At 38.4% G+C, this 19,472-nt stretch overlaps 2 protein-coding genes across 7 annotated transcripts in view; one reads left to right on the top strand and one right to left on the bottom strand.

Annotated features, from left to right (window-relative positions):
* Positions 1–11,313, top strand: part of bcar3 (BCAR3 adaptor protein, NSP family member) — a 79,555-nt gene extending 68,242 nt beyond the window's left edge. For all 4 annotated transcript variants that reach the window (XM_088077460.1, XM_042514055.2, XM_042514063.2 and 1 more), the window contains 12 exons: positions 1,228–1,353; positions 2,205–2,321; positions 2,515–2,744; positions 3,496–3,596; positions 4,315–4,449; positions 5,545–5,769; positions 6,543–7,138; positions 7,505–7,620; positions 8,341–8,512; positions 8,792–8,903; positions 9,348–9,551; positions 9,638–11,313. In XM_088077460.1, coding sequence (XP_087933586.1) covers positions 1,228–1,353; positions 2,205–2,321; positions 2,515–2,744; positions 3,496–3,596; positions 4,315–4,449; positions 5,545–5,769; positions 6,543–7,138; positions 7,505–7,620; positions 8,341–8,512; positions 8,792–8,903; positions 9,348–9,551; positions 9,638–9,816 — 2,313 coding nt within the window. In that variant the 3' untranslated portion in view covers positions 9,817–11,313. The remainder of the gene's footprint in view (positions 1–1,227; positions 1,354–2,204; positions 2,322–2,514; positions 2,745–3,495; positions 3,597–4,314; positions 4,450–5,544; positions 5,770–6,542; positions 7,139–7,504; positions 7,621–8,340; positions 8,513–8,791; positions 8,904–9,347; positions 9,552–9,637) is intronic.
* Positions 11,314–11,550: 237 nt separating this feature from the next.
* fnbp1l (formin binding protein 1-like) overlaps positions 11,551–19,472 on the bottom strand; it is a 55,038-nt gene continuing 47,116 nt past the window's right edge. For 2 of the 3 annotated variants that reach the window (XM_088077461.1, XM_042481977.2), the window contains one exon: positions 17,270–19,289. In XM_088077461.1, coding sequence (XP_087933587.1) covers positions 19,149–19,289 — 141 coding nt within the window. In that variant the 3' untranslated portion in view covers positions 17,270–19,148. Of the gene's footprint in view, positions 16,645–17,269; positions 19,290–19,472 lie in introns of those variants that run through there. The other variant, XM_088077462.1, reaches the window with a different exon arrangement.

The following is a 19,472-nucleotide window of genomic DNA, read 5'->3' as shown; positions in this document are numbered from 1 at the left end:
TTTGTTTTCTCTGCTATATATACAAAAATGTGAAAAATGTTGATCTTTTTGGGGAGATTTCTTGGAAGCACAAAGTTACTTAATGATACATTAAAACATTTCTCATTCTGAAAAAAGCCCCTCATGATTTATTAAGATTACCTGCTTTATCAGACATGCAGTCTAAAACCCTAAAATACTGAGTTTACTATCATGTATGACAAAAAAAGAGTATCAAATCTTCACATTTGAAATGTAAGAACTCACTTTTACTTCAACTTTTAAAAGACACTGAAATCATTATCAGTCAGAATTGTTGCTGACTTATTTTCTGTCATTGATTAACTTATTAATCTATCCACAAATTGTTCCAGCTCACATGCATTGGATTTTAAACATATGTTGACCATGAAGATCAGTTCTTAACCTTGGAAATGAAAATTTTACAAACAACAACAACAACTAAAAAAACAAAAAAAACTAAGAGTCAGATTACTTTTTAATCAAGCTCTATTTATTTGCTTTTTCTGGAGCTTCCAAATAAATCTTGTTGCAAAACAGATGCAGATAGCTTGATAGCCATGAATAAAGCTTACTGAGAATAAACTAAGAATAAAACTTAAGTTAAGATGTCACTGAAATTTCATTAATAAAATGGTCAAGACTTTAAAAAAAACCTTTAAAATCAATCAAGTCTGTCGTCTTTGTGCATCGAGCACTGTGATTGGCTGTTAAACACTATGACGCCACTACTAAAATAAGAAATTACTCTCTCTGCTGCAGCGACACATATAAGTAAAACCAGCAAGGTAAGCAAACGTTTTTTTAAAAATCTGACGGGCCATTTAAAATGATTTGGATTTTTTCATCCTTGGTTCAGAAAAACAATCTTGACGTAAATGGAGTTAGGGGTTAAGTTGTTTTTTTGTCATATCTGTATGGATTTTAAATAAGTCAAAGAGCATTTCCCCTATGAAATGTAAATTATGAGTTATGACTCTAAATCTATGGTGATGATTGACTAGCTGGATAAATACTGTGATGGCTTTTAATATCTTCATGTCTTATGTAACCGCTGAGAACCAGTCGGCACTGAGCTCAGAAAGAAGGTAACAGTATAACAGATGGCCATTATTAAATTTAATTAAATGTTGGGACTGTAAACAAACACGCTGTGCCTCTGTCTGTCTGTGTGTGTGCGTCTTTGTGTGTATATGTACCTATATGTAATCCTCTGTATTGTTCAAGGTTGCAGAGAATTTGGTGCAGCGTGATGGAGATTTCCTGATCCGTGATTCGCTGTCCAGTCCAGGGAGCTACGTTCTGACCTCCCAATGGCGAAATGCAGCCCAGCACTTTAAAATCAACAAGAGGGTAAGACCACATGTGTGAATTCAAACTAACAGACATTCCATTGTGTATAATGTAATACTCTAGCATGGCGGTGGAATCCAGTTAAACACCACTTCCCCACACACATTTTATTTTATTGACTTTTACTTAACCTGGAAAAAAATGTGAATGTATAAATCAAATTGTCAGAAATAATCATATAATTAGACTGCATCCTTTAAGTCAGCCTAAGAGTAATCTCAAACCATCAAAAATAAATAACAAAAATAATTAGACTAAATAATTAGATGCTTTTGTTGGTGCGAGCGTTCCCATTAAGTTTGTTCTCTTTGGCTTCACTGAGGAGAGGAAACATCTGTCTGACTAGGGGGTCTTCTCAGTAATGGTCTCAGTTGTTCATGTAATTTTAATAATGTTATTAAATAAAAATAAGATGCATAAAGAAGCTGAAAACCTCCAGAGGGGGAGTTGATTCTCAGTGGGATCTGCAACCTCAGCAACAGTTTTACATTACATCATTTAGTTATGTGTTGATATAAAAAGTACTACACAAAGGAGCTTCAATTTGAAAAATATTTATTGATACCCCAGATGTATTGTTATGCACTTTAATTTTAACATAGCTGTAAACACAAAAAAAATTTTATTGATTGATTGATTGATTTATTAGGGTTTTGTTGTAATATATGTGTCATATTTTTATATATTTTTCTCATTATTGCTATTTTCTTTTGAATAGCTTTTATCTTTAAAGTTTTTTTGTTTTTTTTTAATTCATGCAAGCTTTGACAACTGGTCACAAAGGCACAACAAAATGTCAGGGACCACCAAATAACTAATCAATAATTTTATTTTTCACATCTCTCCTTCAGGTAGTAATGTTGAATGAGGCATACTCCAGAGTTGAGTACCGGCTGGAAAGGGAAGGATTTGACAGCATCCCTGCACTTATAAGATACTACGTCGGCAACAGAAAACCCGTCTCTCAGGTGAGATTTTTTTACTCCATGCACTGTGTTTACAGAAAACAATGTGACACTGTGGTCTTTTGTTACAGTTTTGTACCCTCAGCAAGTATACCATTTTAAGTTTTCTATCCCTTATTCCACTGTCTAAGTGGCTTGATAAAAAAAAAAAAAAAACATGTTAAGTGTAGGTATCTCTTCTCTCTGTGTATTTAAGGTGGTGGGAGCCATTATCTTCCAGCCTATTAACCGAGGGCTGCCGCTGCGCTGCTTGGAGGAAAAGTACGGCTTGTCCAGCCATCACAGAGAGGCTCTTATGTCGCAGGAGAGACGTCAAAAGCGCCTTAGCCTCAACATAACCAATGGACACACACAGGATAACACACACACTGTGCAGGACAGCACACATTGCCGGGACAACGGCATGAGCCGGGGCAGCCAGCTCAGGTTGGTACACAACTAGAAACCCACACAAACACACTGATTAACTGCAGTATTCCTCTGTGGTTGCCATAATGTGTGTGTTTGTTGTTTCAAGATGATCACATATTGAGAATGTGTGATTTGTGAGATTTGATAAATACTGTGTTAAAGCCTGTTGAGTTTTTTAGCTCAAAGCGACAGAAGCCTGTAACAGAAAATGGGGAGTGGGCTATAGACTAAATAATATGCTGTCTGCTATATTTAAATAATGGAGACCCACCTTCACTCAGTCATGCTTTGTTTCTCTTTCTTCCACACTCTCTTAAAGACTTAAATCAGCCCTTCAAATCCCTTCCTGCTGTAGAGCTTTTAACACGCGGCCCGAGCTGTTTACATCCATCACCCCAGCAGTGAGCTGTATACACATCCTGTTCCATATGTATCATAAGTCCTCTATAAATAAAGACATGGTGTCTGACTTTTCTGCTGAAAGGAAAAGAAGCGTGTAATTTCACAAGTACATTGAGTTTAATGTATGGAGTCCATATCTGTGCGGGAGCGAGGAAAAGATAAATATGTGCACCAGAGTAGAGCAGAACAAGAGAAGAAAAGAGGGGTACGGGGAAGGAGAGTAAAAACTTTTTGACTTTCTTTGCTTATTTCTAATAAATAGTAGTTTTCATTCTCTTAAAAATTTTCATTAATTTATTTCACCTTTAAACATGTTTGTGTATAAATGTTCACTTAATTTTTCGATGTACACTTTTTGACTTAGGTCAAAGGATCGCTGTGGCAGCCAACCAGCAAGTCTCAATCAAGTTCAAGAGAGGCGGCGTCCGCTGAAGGCGCACCAATCAGAGAGCTACCTGCCGCTTGGTAAGTGAAAGAGAGATTCTTATTAAGGCTTTAGTATGCTAAAGACTAAGGACTCTTATATACTTTACACAGTACAGAAATAAATGTCCGTTTCAAACACTGTAAACGTCACTTCCTTTATAATTCCATGTGTCCTTTACGTTTGCATAAATACAGCCAATAAATGACACTAGAGGACAGAGTCAAAAGCTTCAGAAAACAATAAACAAGGCGACGGTGGAGGAGGTCGTAATAATGTGCCTTTAAATGGAGGCTGCAGTTGTCTGTTAGGCAAATAAATATGGTGCGACATTTTGATGGAGAAGTAACTCACTGTATTACCCATGATTTTATGGTTGTTCCATTTTTCTGTTTTTAAAATGTCTTTTTCATCTCTGGTGGTACTGCTCTGCTTAGTCCATTATCAGTAAGCTTTAGGAAAATGTACACAAATATGGACAAAAAGAATACAGTATGGACAGAAGACTCAGTCTGTCTCTGTATCTAACAGTGAGCATAAATGATTTGGGAATCGGTAACACTTTTGCCTTTATATGAGGCATGTTTGTTTGGAGCATACTAAAGCCTTTATTCACACTTTTATGTGTTGCATTTGGATTTTTCATGTAATGAAAATGAATAATTCAATGATAAAATATGGGGGAAAAGTGTTTATAATCAACTAAATTCTGACACTTTAATTTCCTCTCTTTGTGTGCTTGTCATTTTTCATATTCAGGATCTAAACCGCAGCCCCAGCAGTCTCCTGACGCTCTCCTCCCGAGCCCCAGCCCCAAATCTCCAGTGTTCCGGACGGGCAGCGAGCCGGTGCTGAGCCCCTCTGTTCCACGGAGACCTGCAGACATTCTGGCAGGTCAGTGAGGCTGAAAGCTAAAATCCAAACTTACACAAATCTGTTTCATAGCAGAGCCAAAGAAAAACCTGGAGATCATGTGTCAAACTGGTATTGAGTGGATGATATCATCCACTCATTGTTCAGGATCTAGCTCAGTATATCACTGTAGTTTTGACCCAGCTCAACAGAAATGGAGACAGTGCTAGAAAAGATGAAAATTCAATCAAATTAAACCAAATTAGATGAAATTAAAGGTTGTCTAAACATATAAAGTGTGGAAGGCAGTGTTGTCAGTAGTGTGTGTGATGTCTGCGACAGACTGAGCCAGCAGCTGGTTTAAATAACCTGAGCACTCGCAGGTGTTCCCAGTTATCCTAACAAGCATCTGCCTGCTAGAGTGCTGAGTGAGCAGCAGAGATGACACTCCCAAGAGTCATTTATTTTGTTAAATTTTGTACAGCATCACTTAACACATTTTCCCCCCGACACATCACTAATACAGTATTTATGTGCAAAATACTAAATGTAAAGGGTACTGCATCTGTCAAATAAATCAGAAGTTGTTTGTGAAATTCAGCTTGATTAAATAATAGGAAATTTTATTTATGCAGTATTTCAAATGCATACAGTGAAGATGCAAAATAATAATACAGTGCATAATAAACAGACAAAAAATGAAACAAAGGCTAGAGAAAAACATTTTTTAAACAAATAACTAATAAAATGGAATAAATGTAGGTGAGGAAAATTACAGTGACGTCATTAAGGTAAAATGAAAAGCTTTGTAAGTCCTGTTCTAACATTTTATGAAGTCTTAGCAGCAACAGCAGTTCACACACACGCACACACAGGTGTGCGTGTGTACTGTAGGTGTAGGTGTAAGAAGATGTGTTTTATTCATCCCTGAGGAAGCACTGCCCTTACTTGCTGCTGCCACTGTTTGCATGTAAATAGGAAATTTAATTTATCCCGCTGCTCATGTGCTTTCACACATACTGTGATTCTCTGATTCAAATTTATCATCAGAAGAAAATAAAAGAAAGACTGTGGCCTTACGTGGTTCACTGTCACAGAGATTACAAATGTCATATTGTGTGTATTGTGTGTTTCCAGGTCAGGCAATCCGGGGCTCTGACAGCCAGCTCTGTCCCAAACCGCCTCCCAAACCCAGCAAGGTGCCGCTGGCTCGACTGCCTCGCTCCCCCTGCCTCCAGCCGCTGGCTCCCCCCTCCACCTCCTCCAACCTCACTGACTCCTTCTCCACCTCCCCCAGGCTAACTGCGCCTCCGCTGGACACCACCTGTGTGGAAACTCTTGGTTCCACATGGAGGAGTGGAGGTAACTTTCATGAAATGCATCAACATTAACAGTTAACTGAAACAGTCATTTTTCAGAAAAATGTACCAGGAAATATTAATTTTCAGTTTTTATCTAGTGTTTGTCTGTACAGGGAGAGCATGTTTATGGTACATACTAATCATTTGAAACCTGAGCAAACTGTACAAACAAGATTAGCAAGAAATGAATAAAAAGTACAAGAAAAGTACCTGAAAATAAGAAAATAAAGTAACAAAAAACACACAAATAAACAAGACTTGGAAAACGCACTTTAGAAAATATAATAATTCTGTAACATAATTTTAAATATGCAATTATGATCAATGCAATTGTAGTTTCTTCCCTAGCTTTTTTCCCCCTTTTTCTTTCCTTCGACATTTTCCCTTGCTTTTTTAAGATAGTTTTCTAAATATACTAATTTCTTAAGTTAAAAAAAAAACAAAAAAACAAAGCAAACAAGACTTGATTCTGTAATATATATTTAAATATGTAATTATGATAATTGTAAATATAGTCCCTAGCTTTTTTTAAAAAAAGATAATGTTCTAAATCAACTAAATTTTTGCAATTTGTGGAACATTTCGGACCAAGTTGCTGTATGACTGTTACCCGATCTCGAATCTCACCAGTTTGCTCAGGATTCAAACGTTTTAAATACTTGAGAAAGGCGTCCACTCCAGGTTTCAGAGAGTAAATGTTCACTGCCCCTTATAATAAACAAAGGTGACAGAGTTAAAAGTGTGCAACTATTATTGGTGTGGATGTTATTCCAGGCCCTCCTGTCCCTCCAGTCAAACCCCTGAAGCTCCATCAGCTCCTGCCTGCAGACTCCCTCAGCTCCTCCGGCTCTGCCGAGCTTCACTTTTCAGATTCAGAGGCAAAGACAGGATGGACTGAGCGCCTGCAGCAGAGCCCCGCAGACCTGAGGTCCTGCAGCCCGCTGGAGTGGGAGGAATCAAACTCCCCAAACTCCGACCTGGACCTTCAGCCTCCACTCAGCAGCTACGTGGAGAGACTGAGGAGAGAAGGGGAGGGAGGGAGACAGGAGGACAAAGGTGAAGAGAAGGAGACAGGAGGAAGGAGAGGACTGGACAGAAGCTCCTATCATCACGCCATCGCTGCTTTAGAAAACACCAGCGAGGAGGAGGAGGAGGACGTGGCGAGGGAGGAGGAGGAAGATAAGAAGAACAGTTTCCAGAGGCCGGTGGAGGAGACAGAGTCGACGTTCCAGCCGGCAGAGTTTGGATCTCGACTTCTGCCACCGGAGAACAAACCGCTGGAGATGGTGGTGCTGAAGAGAGCGAAGGAGCTGCTGCTCAACCACAACCACCACAGCATCGCCAGACACCTGCTGATGGCTGACTGCCAGGTACACACACACACACACACACACACACACACACACACACACACACACACACACACACACACACACACACACACACGCGCACACACACACACACGCACACACACACACACGCGTGTCTAATTTGGAAGTAAACATGTTTACTGTTGCTGTTAAACACTGATTCTGTGTGTGTGTGTCACACAATTAGATTTCTATCCTGCAGCTGATGCAATAAAATGACCCTCATGACGCAGGAGAATGAATCATATGAAACAACCGTGAAACAAAACACAATATAACATCTAATCAAAACACACACACACACACACAATTTACAGAATAAGAGAGAAAGATAAAACCACTGTAAACCTTTTTCTATTCCTCCAGGTTGCTCGGATACTGGCAGTGACTCCAGAGGTTAAAGGTCGGATGGGCGTGTCTTCTGGTCTGGAGCTGGTGACGCTGCCGCACGGTCAACAGCTGAGGCTTGACCTCATGGAAAGGTACACAGCACACACACATCATAAATGACGGCACAAGTGTTGCATTAAAGACTCTGAACAAAGAAACACATTTCCAGGAAGTCCACATGAAAAAGCTTGTTTACAAACTTCACGCTCACAATCAACACGCAAAAGGAATAGTTTGATATTTTTATATTATCATTCAGTCTTACTGAGAGTTTAACGAGAGGATAAATACATCTCTCATGTCTGTGCGCTAAATATGTTACAGTTACAACCAGCAGGTGGCTAGCTATGGCTCTGTCAAGTTGTAATAAGCATATTTCCCAAAATGCCAAACTGTTCCTTTAAGTCTAACCCAGTGGTTTCCAACCTGAGGGTCAGGGCCTCCTAAAAGAGTCCCAAGACAAATCTGAATGTTCACAACAATTATAAAAGGGATGTAAAAGTAGAAATGCATTTCTGTTTGACAAAATTGTTTGTTTCAAGAGTTTTTTTTTTTTCTTGTGAGACACTGGGTTCTTTCAGCTCTTTAAGGTTCTAAGATGTCTTGATTTTAAGTGGTAACAAGCCAAAAATATAAGAAACTATGGTTATGCTGATACACCAGCACTGATATCTGAGATGACGTCAGCAGTGACTCATACCTGCTGATTCATTGTACTTCCTGTCAGTTTTTAGATTAGAAACTGACTGGAACAAAAAAACAGACTTTGTTGTTGGCTTGTGTTGATAATCTACCTGTCCTCCATCCCCCAGGCATCACACCATGGCAATAGGTGTTGCTGTGGATATTCTGGGATGTACGGGCAGTGTGGACGAGCGGGCGTCCACATTAAATCGCATCATCCTGGTCGCACTGGAGCTGAAGGACACAGTGGGCGACCTGTTCGCTTTCACAGCCCTGATGAAAGCTCTGGACCTGCCGCAGGTAAGACACACACACACACACACACACACACACACATAGAGACAAACAGACACACACACACAAAACACTCAGTTAGTGAGCACTATAATTATGTCACAGTATATATCTCTCTTTCTGCATGAAATCATAAAACTTTGACCAATAACAGCTCCTACAAAAAAAACCTACATTTTTTTTACACTTAGAAAACATGTTTGACCACTTTAACTATTTACATAATATTTTATTTTATTTAATTTTGAGAAATTTACAGTTGACGTGTGCTGTTGCTTCCTGTAGATCAGCCGTTTGGAGGAAACATGGACGGCTCTACGGAGGAACTACACACAGACCGCCATCAGCTACGAGAAAACACTCAAACCTTTCTACAAGAATCTGTATGAGGGCACAGGTACGGAACACACACACACACACACACACACACACGCACGCGCGCACACACACACACACACACACACACACACACACACACACACACACACACACACACACACGCACTCATACCACAGTCACAGATGAAATCAGATCGCATCACTTACGACATATTGATCCAAGGAGGATATTTGATTGTCAGGAAGTCTGAAAGGGCTCCAATGTCAAATCAGTAAAAAGAAAAAAATCTGTCAAATATCTGTAAAAATCAGGCAAAAAAAAATTAAAAATAAAAATCAGGAAAAGGTAATGAGCAACTTAATATGATATGATTAAAAAATGAGCAAGAAATTATTAAAAAGTTATAAGAAATTTTCCTGAAGTTAAATATAAAATTATAAAATTATTAACTTTTCTCCTTTTAAAAAAAAAAAGTCTACTGACCTCCCTCATCCTCCCGCAGCTTCCTCTCCTGCGGTGGTCTGCGTTCCCCTCCTGCTGCCCCTCCTCACTTTGATGGAGCGCCCATCAATCGCACCTGAAGGGGCGGAGCTCTGGGAGACCAGCGACCAGGGCTGCGACATCATGCTGCGCCACCTGGAGGCTGCACGCGAGGTCGCACACAACGCACACAGCTACACGGCCAACGCACAGAGGATCCTACAAGGTAAAAACAATAAAATGCATAAAGTTACATCTACTTTTGTAAATTAATAAACTGAAGTCAATAAATGTTGTTGTTTTTTTCATCAGGTTTCACGTGTGATGAGGACTTGTTGGAGGTGTTTAAAACAGACTTTCAGCTGCGGCTGCTGTGGGGGAGCCGCGGTGCTTCAGTCAACCAATCAGATCGCTACAACAAATTCAATCTCATCCTCACTGCGTTGTCACGGAAACTGGAGCCCCCGCCCAAAACACAAACCTTAATCTGACTTCATGATGCACTTTGGACTTCAGTAGAGCATCAGGTGGATGAGAAACCAGCTGTGCCGAAGGGAAGAAGAGACAATAACTGTAACGAGACAGAAAGTTGATCAGAGAATAACCTGCTGTCAGTCTGAGGAGGAGAAAACAAATCAAACTTCACACAGACGCTCCTGCAGCTGCAGAAGCTGCTGAACTGCAGTAGTATTTCTACAGATAAATGTCCAAAAGTCTGCCATCATCCCTTCAGTTTAACGTGGGTGAAGGGCTCATATCGTTAATGTCCAGTAAAACAATGCAAACACGCAGGTTCACTTTATTTAAAATTCACATGAACTTCAAAGTACCTCCACAATTTACACCTTAAAATATGACATCAGACACACAGCTTTAAGACTTCACATGTAAAAATTACACACACACACACACACACACACACACACACACAGATAACATTATTATAATACCTGCAGGACTGAGATTGTGATTATACTTCTGTTTTACTCACTTGTTTCCATTGCTGAAATCAGGAAATGCAGCATCCACAGGTCACTAAATCCATCTATGTTTTGGTGAAATATGTCGCGCGGTCATAGCTCAACTTTAAAAATGACCTTTTTTTTTTTTTTTTTTTTTAAGGGAGTGACTCATAATTGTGTGAGAACAGGGCAGACCAGAGAGGTGTAAAGGGAGATGTTGATATTGAAATTTTCTTCAACAGGCATTGGTTTTGTTTTTACACCCGACATTCCAGTTAGTCAAAAACACATTTTTGTATTAAGACAATTTAAAAAATAAACAAAACAGCAAATAGCTCCACATCTTGTCTTGACAAGCACAATAGGAGCAAAAATTAAAGGAGGATGTCCAGTTAAAGTCGTTAATGCACTCTGTATTTATTCCTGGTAAAATCAGCTTGATAATAAAATATAATTTAACGGTTATACAAACCGAGGAACGACATTTATCTTTAAAGTCAACGTCTGTGTGTATCGTTTAGAGAGAAATAAGAAATGTATTTAAGAGTAACCATGAGATATATGGCTCCTTTGATACAAAACCACTGAAAAGTCAAGAAACAATAACATACAATCACATCTACAAGTTAATATTTATAGCAAGTTTTAAACCTTCAGGTGACAAAAATCTAGAGAATCTTTTTTTTTTTTTTTACTATATTTACTGGCAGAAGGAGCAGAAAATCTGATTTGTAGCAATTCATACTTCTTGTATATGTGTAAATGTAGCTAGAATTTTTTTTCCCAGATGAAAATATTTTTGTTTCTGCATAAACCTAAATGAAATGATAAAGAGAAGTTGAAAAGACATTAACATGTGAGAGACTAAAGTTGTACATATTTAAGATGTTAGCATGTTAATAATAGACTGTACATATTTTCTGTAGAAGACTGACTGTAAAAAGTGATGTCAATGATTTTAATATGTTTATATTATTATGAACTACTGTGGAAAGATTTAATAAATATGGTGTACGATCTGCAAAAGGTCAACTCACTTCTTCGTTCACTTCACGTTTGAAGGTTTTGTGTTTAGTTATGATTAATGCAGTAGATGTAGACCAAGGTACTTATCCTCTGCCAAATGTTGACTGCATTTTAAAGCTATTTTACTTGTTATATTACACAAAGTACTCACGCGTGTCCTATCGGACAGTCATGGGTCAGAAGTGGCAGCTGAATTCAAATTAATCACTTTTGCGCAGAGAAAATGTCACAGAATACTTTTCATTGCTGCTTATTTTATTAGAACAATATCTTGGAAGAAGAAAAAAAAGAAGCAATTTCTTCACAAAGTGTCTGACAACATTCAAAGTAAAAAAGATGTGCACAACAATATGGAAAGAGAAGTACTGCCATTGGTTATTACAACATATACAACATGGTAAAAACACACATTAAAATGGATGCTGATTTCCTGCAGAACCACCTTTGTACCTGCTGCTGTTTTTTATTATTTACTGTGATTGGTGTTGATGCTGATGCTGATTTTACAAAAAAAAAGTTTAGGAGTTATAAACCGCTGGAGAGAGTCTGTACAAAGTTTCCACAGGACAAACATGATCAGAGTTTAAAACAAGAGGAATGTACAAGTTTCTTTTTTCCGGGTGGTGAACAGCACCACACTCACAGTAGCTTGGCAGGGACTTTGTCATATTTAACATCTCAAAGCTGCTTTTTTTAATTATGTTTTTGCATAATACTCTGAATTACAGTACAGTGGCTATTATAATACTCAGCTCACAGTTTGTATATGTATATTTATGCTTAAAAAAAGAAACTGATTGGGACTTTTTGGTGAATTTTACTCATTTCAAAGCTGTTGCATTACTACTGATATCTCGTATCCTTTGATTATTAAAGGGACGGTACACTCCAAACATGTCCAATGAGCACACTCAGAGAATGAAATTTCAGAAAGTGAAACATTTGAGGTGCACCGTCTGTTTAAGAGTTAGTAAAACACGTCACGTAAGCATCCTCACAGCAACATTAATGCTAATTAAGCAAGAAACAGAGGTGACAGTTCTGTTCATCACTTCGTCACACATCACGTCAGAGGATTATCGTCTCCACTACGTATAAATCTGAGTGCACATTTACAAGCAAGCAACTGGTTTTAGTGCTGCAACGTGATTTTAAAAAAAGTAATGTAGCAAACAAATATTCTCTTAAATTTGCTGTATTTTTTTCTCCGTTTTATATCATTAATTGAATATCTTTGGGTTTTGGACTGTTTTGTTAAAGAAAACTGGAAGACATTACCTTAGGCTGATAAAATTTTTGATAGGTATTATTTACTATTTTATTTTAACATTTTATGGACCATACAATCAAACTTGATAAATCAATTATCAAAAATAATTTGCTGCAACCTGAACTGCTTTAAAACTGAAAATGGATTGAGTGACATATTACCACTGGAAAAAAAATAAGAGAACAAAAACAAATATGCAACACTTGACTGCACATTTATGTGTTTAGATTTCAAAAAGGGGCAAAAAACATGAAGTTTGAGCTCAATTTCAGGAATCACAAGCAGGCTAGCAGTTGCAGCTATCCATGATGTGTACGCAAAACAAAAAGCATGGATGGTTTGCAATTTGTCATCTTGAGAAGCAAAATCTGCAGAAACAGGGTTGAACTTGGGATGCAAAATGGCACAAATGAAAGTAACCAGACAATTCTTTAAAAAAAAAAAAAAGTTGGACATTACGGATAAACACCTACAAACATCTTTTTTCAGTTTCTTGCAGAAAGTTAGATGACAAGATCAATATCAATCTAGTATCTTTATGATAAATCTGAAGCTATAGCAAGCAGCCAATTAGCTCAGCTTAGCACAAAGACCGGGAACAGGGGAAACAGCTAGCCTGGCTCTGCCTGGAGGTAACAGGGTCCGTGTCTTGTTAGTTTGATCCGTACAAAGTGTAAAACATGAAACTGTGGAAAGCAAATTTAATAATAATAATAATAATAATAATTTCTCTGTTGCAAAACGGTTGCAGATAGGAGAGGAAATGTGTAGAAGCCTGACCCAAAGTTCAAGTAACAACACCGACAGCATCATTCTTTACATTTCACAGCTTCGTCAAAGAAACACAGATTACAACGGAGGCGTCGCCTGCTGTTTATACTGACAAGCAGCCGGATTATTAGTGGCATTTTTGTCTTAAATAGCGTCAATAGAAAGTCAAACTTTACTCCTGGTGTGTAGTTTTGTTAGTCTATTGAAGAGATACAGTGAACGGTTAAAAAAACAATCACCAGAGAGATGAAAAGATGAATTCAAAGAATCTAGAAAATCATGCAAATCAAACGTTTTTCATTGCTCGTTACAAAAAGAGTATAAAAACCATCAGAAAGAGAAAGTTTCTCAAGCTTTTTTTGTTTCTCGCTGCTACACAGTGGTCATTCATTAAGTTCACCCCCTCTCTCAGCAGACCACACACATTCATTCATTCATATAATCAGATTCAAATGCTGTAGTACTTCAGGGCAAAGTGCATCAGTTCAATTCAAACCTTGTTGCCTCTCATGAAGAGTGTCAATCAAACAAACCTAAAAACAATCACCATGGAAACACATTCAGCGTGACATTAAGGATGTTAATATGTACAAATCATTCAATGGTAAAAAAAAAAACTACGGTCACACATGTAACAAAGGGACATGTACACACATTTACATGTCAATGTGTATAGAGAGCCAAACGTGCCATAATTCAACACGTGTTTTTGACCCGTTTGGCCTTCCGTAAGTATGCGCACGTGTTGTTGATACATGCGCGCGTGTCGTCACATTCACAAATACAACTGATTAAATGGGAAAACTTCTTTTTTTAATGGAGATGCAGTTGAGAGTCCCCAAAGGAAGCGAGGCTGAGCCCAAGGTGGCTGATGGGAGATGTAGTCAGGCGGAAGAGCAGACAGATCCAGATATGCGTGGAATAATCCCTCCACGGTAAAACGACATGAAGTTTTAAGGCAGAGTCTGACTGCAAAGACGCCGGAGCTCCTCTTTAAGTTTGGCGTTATTAAAAGCGAATCGAGCCGAGCTGTGTTTTTGGTGAGGGAAGGCTGCTACCTGCTGGTCAATTGGTGTAATTATACAACCCAGGCGGAAAAGGAGGACAGGTGGGGAAAGAAAGAGGGGTAGCGAGGTCCTGTATTCACCTGATAGTCCTGCTATCTGCCTGAAGAGTAACATTAAACGCACAAAAAATAAAATCAAACATGCTGGATTTCCATTAAAACATCACAATGACGCAGCATTCAACGCACACATCAGCCAAAGTTTTACACACACACACACACACACACACACACACACACACACACAATTGTAAAGTTGCAGTTAAAGTCACACATGAAACGCTTGATCATGTTTGGGACACGTTACGGACATGCGACTGTATGAGGGTGAGGGCAGGCATGAGGAGCAGAGTGGCTCAGGCAGGCAGGCAGACATCACCAACAGAACACAGATGATGATGATGATGAAAATGACACGAATAAATGCAGGACTGACGTTGTTAGTGGCAGCAAATACTGGTAGCACAACTGACCCTGAAAGGTAACAAACCCTGAATTCTGAGATTAAAATCAACTGATTTTCTCTTACAACGAGCTGGAGCAGAAGGTTTGGTAAAGAGAAATATTTAAATATTTTACAAATATTCAAGTACAAACAGCAAACGTGGAAAAAATTGAGAATTGCAGGCTGAGAGCTCAAAGAAAAAAGGCAAATTTGTCATTTAATTTTGAGCTTTAGGACTATTCTTTGGAAATAGCTATTTGACACAAAAAAGGTCATTACAAAAATCACTTACTAGATGTTTCCAGAGCTTTCAGCTGCATCTAGAAGACTTTCTCTGCATATCTGGTTGCTCAGTTGCCATGTCTTTTTTGTGATGAGAATGCATGAAAATGTCATTTTATGGTTTAAGGGGTTAATATATTTAAGTGAAAAGTTTCTACTTCAAAAGGTTTAGAGAAAGATTTCCTCCAATGCTTTAACCAGCATCTACAGAGGCCAGTGATTAGATTCATGAACAGCAACCCATCCTGTTAAAGCACAAAGCAGACAGTGAAGGTGGGATGATGCACCTGTCTGACATTTAAGGCTAAATCCACAACAAATCAGGGAAAACCCTGCTGCTGCGCTGCTCTCTGTGAGCTGAAACCCTCAATTATGCTTGTATGTTACCTTTAGCCACGCCCCATTTAATGAGGTCAGATAACGTGCTCCCGATTTGCTGTCAGAGGTTAAAACAAGATGCTACATGCTTGAATGTTTGAATCCACAGGGAGCAAACCATCAGCAGGTTTTTACCCTGTGATCGCAGAAGAAATGTATGTGGCCGTCACAGAAGTCCCATCTTTCTACCCTTAACACCTGGATTGCATCAGCTTTCTTGTGTTGCATTCACACGTCTTTAACAAGCCTCTAAACCTCTGAAATCTGAGAAAATTGGTTTAAAATATTTTGAAAAATTTTGGGGGAAAAAAGGCAATAAACAATTTGGAAAAAAATGTCCTGCAATTGGCAAAAAAAGGGTGGAAAAAAAGGTATAGGGTTATTTTTAAAAAAAATCATCATTCATGTAGTTATTCTACAAAATAAAACTTTTTTCCTTTTTAAAAAGGTGTTCTTGATTTTTACTTTTATGTTGTTTAACTTTTTGCAAATTTCTTGCTAATTTTTTTGGCCTATTTTAATTAAGTTGCTCATTGCCTTCTTTTCCTCTCATGCCTTTGAAAGAATTCATGTCAATTTGCATAGATTTCAAAAGGTTTAAGACCCTTAAAAAAACAGGAAGTGACAAGTTGCACCTTCAGTTTTTTTCTCATCAATGTCTGATAGTTGCTTCATCTTGCAATCCAGCATCACAGCAGAGGGAATGTGGTCCTCACCGCTGTGGACGAGCACAAATGTTCCTGTTTCCTGCTGCTGAAGTGTCAAACTTTTGCAACTTGTCAAAAATATCTCCTGCACTTTAGAGCGGGACTTCTGAAGCGGCTGCCACTTATTAAGCTATTAAATGTCATTAGTGTATTTTTGGTAATCTTGTCTTCTACTTATGAAGCTCCCCTCTTCCTCTAATAACCCACAATGCTTTGCTGATTATGGATATGTGAGCATGCAGACATGCAAACCTGTCTCCCATCCCTCTCTTTCCCTCTCTACCCCCCTTTATCCCCTCATTATTCTCTTTTTTGGGTCACCCCCACCACCACCACCAATAATAATCAGCAATCAGCGTGAGCCCTCCACCAGCCAATCAAATCGCCCGGCCACCCTGCAGCCCTCAGGAACCTGCAGTCACATAGAGGAGAGAGTGAGTTACTACAAGACACACAATGGGCTGTGATTCTCTCTCACACACACACTGTAACACACAAACATGACTGAAGAGTGGGAAGGAAGTGTGTTCTAACAGAGTAAAAGTGTTGATTCAGAGGAAATTAAAAAGACTTTAAGATTTTTGATCACGGTAGAGACAATTCACAAGAGGTACAAAAAGGAAAAGTAAAGTAAATAAAGTAAATAAAAGGACATAAGGAAACAAACAACTAGAACAAGAAAAGTAGAGAAGAAAAATGACAAAAACAAGGCAGGGAAGGAGGGATCAAAAGAGAGAGAGGTGGAGGAAAAAGACAGGAGGGAATGATAAACTGGAGGGACAGGGAAACAGGAAAGGTAGGAATGAAGTGAATGAAGTATATAAATGACAGATTCACATCTGATACACAGTGGAAAAAGGAGAAAAATAGTTATTTTTTTTTGTACTTTTGGCAGCCACCTCTTTATACACATTTTAGCAGTAACTGAGTTATAACTGAAAACATGATAACTCCTACAAATACAACTTCCCAGTTAGCTGCTGAGATGTTCAGCTGGCAAATGAAACACCTGTAGTAAAGAATTATACTATCATGGATACTGATGGAAACTCTAATGATCAGAGCTGCTTTTAATCAGAGACTCAAACAATGACCAAGAACAGTCGCTTTATGAGTGCAAGATAACAAAGTACATGATTTGTCGGTGAGAATTATAAAGATGATTCATACACCCTCCTTCACACTATCTAACTTTATCTAGTAACTTCAGGTTTCTAAATTTAAAATGAAAGAATGCAGCTGGTGGTATAGAAAATTGTCTTATTGTTAACCATGAAAAAAACAAACAAACAATGACTCAATCGCACTAACAAAGTGTGCGCTGTGTAACTCCTATTCCTCTTTGCTTCCCAACCTGGGAGTTACAACCCCTTAAAGAGACAAATATTTATAACAAAAAATATATATATTTTTTAGAATATTATATAATATTATGTATTATTATAATACTATATAATATTATTTATTTCTGATTTTATCTGATTTGTGCTTTAAAAAAAAAAAAAAAAAAAAAGATATTTTGACATCTTGGTGTCTAAAAATCCTAAAATAGTCAGAGATGCTCAATCTTTGGCTACTTTGAATCTCTCTTCGGTACAAATCAAATTCACTAGTGGTCCAGACCTCTCATACAAGTTCTGTATAAGTGACTTCTCCACAGGGGGAAAACACTGACTTATTAATAAATGTCTTAAAGGGAAACATTGCAGATTTTCAGCCAGCTCTGTGTCACTGCAGTGTGGGCTGTATGTGAAGATGAAAGAAAAATCTGTAAAGTTTACCTTCAATCTAAATGAATTTAGAGTTCAAATATGATAGAGGACTCCCCTCATGCCAATTTAGTGGTTAAAAAGCTTTTCTTTTAGATCTTATTTGCATTTTTAACTGACAGTTTTACTTCATTTGTTGCTATAAAAGTCAATCACTCAGCTGCTTCAGGGTCTGATGCAGATCGTAAATGTGTGACCTTTTTTAAGACATACGTATCAGTAGGAACCAATGAGCATTGGGGCCACAGACAGAATCACTTTGTTGGTTTTGGTCTTTTCATGCGTTTTGTTGACAATAACAAAAATAAAGATTAACACCAGCCTTATCCTTTAAAACTTCCAGCTCTGCTCTGAAAGGACACACAACATTAAAAAGCTTAAATCAGCCTGTAACTGCATGACACAACACCAACCAGACTGAAACCAGACAAACCTCTACAAGTGTTCCACATTTAGTGTGATGGCACAGGTAACACCGAAAAAAATAAACTGAATGCGCACGCACACACGCACGCGCACACACACACACACACACACAGCAATCAGACAGATAAAACATCAGATTTGAATGTCAACACACGGAGCCAAAGAGCTTCAAATCAGTTATAAATGTCTCCGGTTTAAAAAAGAAACATTAACATAATTAAAAAATAAATCCTCTCTAATATATTACATCAAACTTCAACACTTTGATCGATAAGAAGTGGTGTAGCCTCGACATAAGGCTCAAAACAGCAGTGGAGACATCTTTCACACACACACACACACACACACACACACACACACACACACACACACACACACACACACACACACACACACACACACACACACACACACACACACACACACAGCAATGCTTCATATACAATATACAAATCAAACACCGTCAAATATGTTTGTCCTGTTCGTGTCCGTGCTCAGACACTCACCTCTGAAACAGCAGTCCCACAGATATGAGAGGAGGACAAATGATTACAGGGTTAGAGGGATGAACAGGAGGACAGAGACAGAGCAGATGAATGTCCATGCAGGTGCTGAGATGCTGTCTTTTTTTGTCTTTTTGTAGTGTTATGTTGAGGAACAGAGAGCAGGGAGGATGGAGAGGAGGACAGACAGGATGAGAGGACAGACCACAGGGTTAGCTTCAGATGTAGGTGACAGCACCTTTGCTGTTTTTCTCCATGGTGATTTCTACGTAGGAGGTGGGGACGTAGCCTTCCTCTCCGCTCTGCTTCCTCGCCCTCGTCCAGCCGTCGCCCTTATCCTCCTCGATGATGTACAACACCTGCAGCAGAAAAAGATACAATTTTTAACGTGACTTATATATAATAATTTAATTATTATATTATATAAAATAATTATTTAAATCATACAACAAAATCTGTAGATTCTCACTTATTGAGTAAATGAAGTCTATTTTTTAGAACAGAGGTGTCCCATTAACCCTTTGAAACCTAGATCATCATCG

Source organism: Plectropomus leopardus, chromosome 5, assembly GCF_026936395.1.
Source record: "Plectropomus leopardus strain MGB_pleo_1.0 chromosome 5, ASM2693639v1, whole genome shotgun sequence".
In the NCBI taxonomy this organism is placed as follows: Eukaryota; Metazoa; Chordata; class Actinopteri; order Perciformes; family Serranidae; genus Plectropomus; species Plectropomus leopardus.
This window is presented reverse-complemented; position numbering and strand designations above follow the sequence as displayed.